This window comes from Sycon ciliatum, chromosome 8, assembly GCF_964019385.1.
Source record: "Sycon ciliatum chromosome 8, ocSycCili1.1, whole genome shotgun sequence".
NCBI classification, from domain to species: Eukaryota; Metazoa; Porifera; class Calcarea; order Leucosolenida; family Sycettidae; genus Sycon; species Sycon ciliatum.
Window position 1 is genome coordinate 17598065 of NC_088650.1, and position 4235 is coordinate 17602299.

Here is a 4235-nt window from a genome sequence, read left to right on the forward strand (position 1 = left end):
AGACAGACAGACAGACAGACAGACAGACAGACAGACAGACAGACAGACAGACAGACAGACAGAGACAGAGACAGACAGAGAAAGTGAGATAGACACAGAGAGAAAGAAGGATAGATGCACAGTTCACCCAGTCCTAACCACAGTGACTGGGTAGCCTATGATCTAGGCCTGGATCGTGGCACCCTTCCATTCTTGAAAAACCTCAAAAAGGAAGTTTAGTTAAAATCAGTGTGCAGGCTCACGTGTCCAAACCACAGTTTTTCTACACTACCCGTCACACCGGACGACTCGATGTGGAGCACAGGCATATTCTTATCTGACCCTCTTCGCTTCGTTCAGGCAGACTCATTGAACAAGTGATTAGTTATACATGCAACAATTCCTTGTCATCTACATCATGTAGATCAGGGAGTCGCACTCAAACATTTGCCGATGATTTGAATAATTATGACTCTCTGATGAGGTGATGGCATGATGACATAAAAGTTGATAAAACTGATAAAAGCCAAAACTAATTTTTGTACTTGCAAAAGATCTGATCTGGCTTGCCCTTGGCTTCGGCCGGCTCGTCATCATGGTCATGCCATGCCAGTGCAGTGAGCTGAGTTCAGGCCGCAATAATTATTACAATCTGCGTCACTTCCTGAATGAAACGATCGCAGAAATGTTTGTGGTTCAGTCTTGAAATATTGCATGTCTTCTTTGATACTTTACTGTTCTAGGGAATAATGAGTATCGACGTGAAGCAGCAAAAGATGGCGGCTGTCGAGCCTGGCTTTGTGTTTGATGAAGAGAGTTTCCCTAATCCTGACCTTCCACACGGCCTAGATGTGGTGGAGGTATGTGCCGAAAATCTACGCAGCAGGACGGGATTTTGAGTTTGTTGGTATAGAATCTGGAAATGAATGAACAATGATACATTGTAGTCAGTAGTGAAGCGATGAAAAGTGACGTTTGCCGCTGTCTTTCTCCTGGACTTTCCTGTTGAGGTTCCGCTCAGGCTTGCCACGCCGGAGTCGCTCAAAGGCTTCGGCATCCTGATCTCGCAGCCAGATGAGCTTACTGTGGAGAAGAAGAACTTTGAAATCGTCAAGTGGCCCGTGGGTGGCTGGCGAGAGCTGGATCCCAACACTGGAGATGAAGCCGGTACGACCGAGGGCGACTTTGAGGTACATGAAATCAGCGGTGAGCTAAATATATACCTGGTCTGTGCTAAACACGTGTACATCCTTCGTGTGTGTATGTGTGTGTGTGTGTGCACGCGTGCATGTGTGTGTGTGTGCATGCGTGCGTGTGTGTGTGTGTACGTGTTGGAATCTTGCACCAAGGTCCACTGGCAGGGCGACTACTATATGGGCAAAAACCTGGCCATTAACACGACCAACAATGTCTACTTGGACGGCCTAGGCTGCAAGCCGGAGCATGCTTCACGCACGGACACCGATGCATGTGGCAGTGATGACAACATCTACCTATGGATGTCTGACTACCACCCGGATGGCGGTCAGCTTTTCTACCCGCGCGGGGATCCCGTCCCATTCACCGTTTGCCTCGGCCCAGCATCCTGCGGAGATGACGTCAAACCAACCGATATGGTCTCCTTTCACGTGCCTGCCGGCAAAGGTGTGTACATCCATCCGGGTACGTGGCACAACGGAGTGTACATGCGCAAGAAGTACTGCCCCGCTACGATGCTGACGCGCCAGGGACGGGTGCATGGTCGTGTCAGTGCCAGCTGGGCGGCTGAGTTCAAGTGCCTACTGAAAGTATCCTTACTGCCAACAGCCGAGTAATACGCAGTACACGTGCTGTGCGTCTAGCTACAACAGACATCCCTGGGTGCGATACTCCCTCGCATAATATACATGCACTCTGTGCTGACATCACACTACTAGCTCTAGCTCCGTCATTACCTCTACAGCCTCCTGCCTTCAACTTGCTCACACCTTGCTCACTACCTCCTGCACCAGCCACACATTCTGCGCTAACATTGCATTGCTAGCCCTGTCACTGCCTCTACAGCCTGCCTACCTACTGCCTACAACAACCACACACTCTGCACACAGCCGCCTACCTAAAATAATACCTCTAGCCGTGAAACCTATACAACCCCTACATTCATATACAGCTTTTCATCCAGCGCTACAAGACCCACCCTCTCCTGGTGTATATACCGGCATGGCCAGTAGTAGTACCCCATCCTCATGCTGCCTGATGATTGCGAGAGCATGAAACTTTGAGTAGCGACAAGCAAACCTTGATTACCCTTGTTCTGTATACTCCCAAACAAATACTGTGCTGTATTATTCCGGTATAAACTATAGCCGAAGCCGATTTCGTGTTTCTCTGGCTTGCATTGAATAATCCAACTTCTTTTCACCCCCTGTGTGGCAACTGAACTAGCTCTATGCCAGTGTGTTTTGAGCATCCTATGTCATTTTGACAGACAACATGAAGATGGTAATTAGAATCACTGTCCTTTACACCCAGCTCAATTTTATTGGGTCACGGTTCCCTTCAGAAGGAAATACTCTGCTTCTGCAGGATTACCCTGGCAAATTATGATTCACTACTTCTTTCACGTACTGCAAGTATCTAAGACAGTCACACCTCTATGTGGAGAGTGGGTTGCGCGATCTTGTATTGAACACAAACTTTGCCAGTTATTCTGGTCTTTATGCTTCTACACACAATGGAACTGGAGTCGTTTTTCGTCTTTTCTTACAAGATATCCACAAACCATCATGGCGCAAACGCCAGCAAGAAATCACAGGGAGGCACACAGCGATGGCAGCCGAAGAAGTGGAGGCAGGACAGGAGCAGCTAAACCGACCCTGGGTCTCGGTAGCAACACTGCTCATGTGTGCCAAGCGGAAAAAATGCTAACTGAAAATGGAAGTTGAGAGAAAATTGCCAAATGAAAAGAACATGAACAGGAGCTAGGGTCTAGCGGATAATGCCGGCCGAAAAATTGGCAGAATTCGGTACTTTTCTGGTAAGTTTCATGCATGTTTGGTATGTGGATAAAGAAATGGAGCAGAATTCGAGGAATTGCCCGCCATAAGGTTTGTATGACTCTGCCAATTTTACTGCTTTTCGAGCAGAATCTGCCACCTTTTCGAGCAGAATCCGCCGGTCCCTAACAGGAGCACTAGGGTAGTAGGGTAGTAGGGAGCAAGTGACTCAGAGACATACTGGTTTTCATGTACATCATGTATGTGGTGTACATGAACATTACTGTACATGGAAGTGCTAGTACATGTACATGTACATGATTGGTATTAGATAATCCAATACTACAGTGCTGGCAACTGAAATCCGACCCCCCCCTAGCGTCTCGTACGAATCGCTAACGCGGCTGGGGGGGGGGGGGGGTCGGATTTCAGTTGCCAGCACTGTAGTAGTACCGGTAGTACAATGTCATGTACAGTCGTCCCTCTCTAATCCGGCACTTTATAATCCAGCACCCTCGATAAACCAGCACAATTTTCAGTAGCCAAAATGTCCTCTTCATGCACATTGCAGCAGTAAATCAGATTTGTTAATCCAGCACCCTCCCTAATCCAGCAGATTTTCGTGGCACAAATGGTGCCGGATTATAGAGGGACCACTGTACTAGTATTTCTCACAATGTCATGTTGTTGGTTTGACAGCATGAAACAAGGTGGAGGACACCGTGTTCGGAAACAGTGACCTTACTACTACAACCATCCACGTTTGGTAGAGCCCCAGTCCGTGGTCGGACGCCGGGTTCAACACCCATTATGGTTCAGATGGTCCCAACGGACCTGGGCTCTACCAACCGTGGATGGTTGTAGTAAGGTCATTGTTTCCGAACATGGTGTCCTCTACCTTGTTTCATGCTGTCAAACCAACAACATGTACATGGTGTATGTACATGATTGTACAAGTCATAATCATTAATTTTTACACTGTCCGATATGCCGTGAATGTCTGGGATCTGGTCCTAAAGACCACCTGTTTTGAGAGGACAGTACTGGCAGTAGGATGGTCCTATCCTAGTATGGCTCACGCAACCTTTCATTGAGTAACCGAGATGTTCTCGTGTACGTCGAACCCCATACTGATATACCCGTAAGTGTGGAAATCGTGCGTGTAGTCATGTATGTACAATAATTTGGTCATTGGTTGCCCATCGCATGCACTACCTCGCATGTCCCACGCACAGTCAGACTTTTTTCCAGGCCTCTTATACGGCCACATTAACACAATGG

General features: G+C 47.8%; 1 protein-coding gene across 2 annotated transcripts; it reads left to right on the top strand.

Annotated features, from left to right (window-relative positions):
- Positions 1-640: 640 nt before the first annotated feature.
- LOC135823940 (uncharacterized) lies at positions 641-2601 on the top strand. Of its 2 annotated transcripts, none has more exons than XM_065336819.1 (3): positions 641-839; positions 990-1169; positions 1341-2601. In XM_065336819.1, the coding sequence occupies exons 1-3, from the start codon at positions 729-731 to the stop codon at positions 1791-1793; spliced, it is 744 nt and encodes a 247-aa protein (XP_065192891.1). In that variant the 5' UTR covers positions 641-728; the 3' UTR covers positions 1794-2601. The 2 variants fall into 2 exon arrangements, with proteins under 2 accessions (XP_065192891.1, XP_065192890.1); XM_065336818.1 differs by having other exon boundaries at positions 644-839; positions 1329-2601.
- Positions 2602-4235: the final 1634 nt, after the last annotated feature.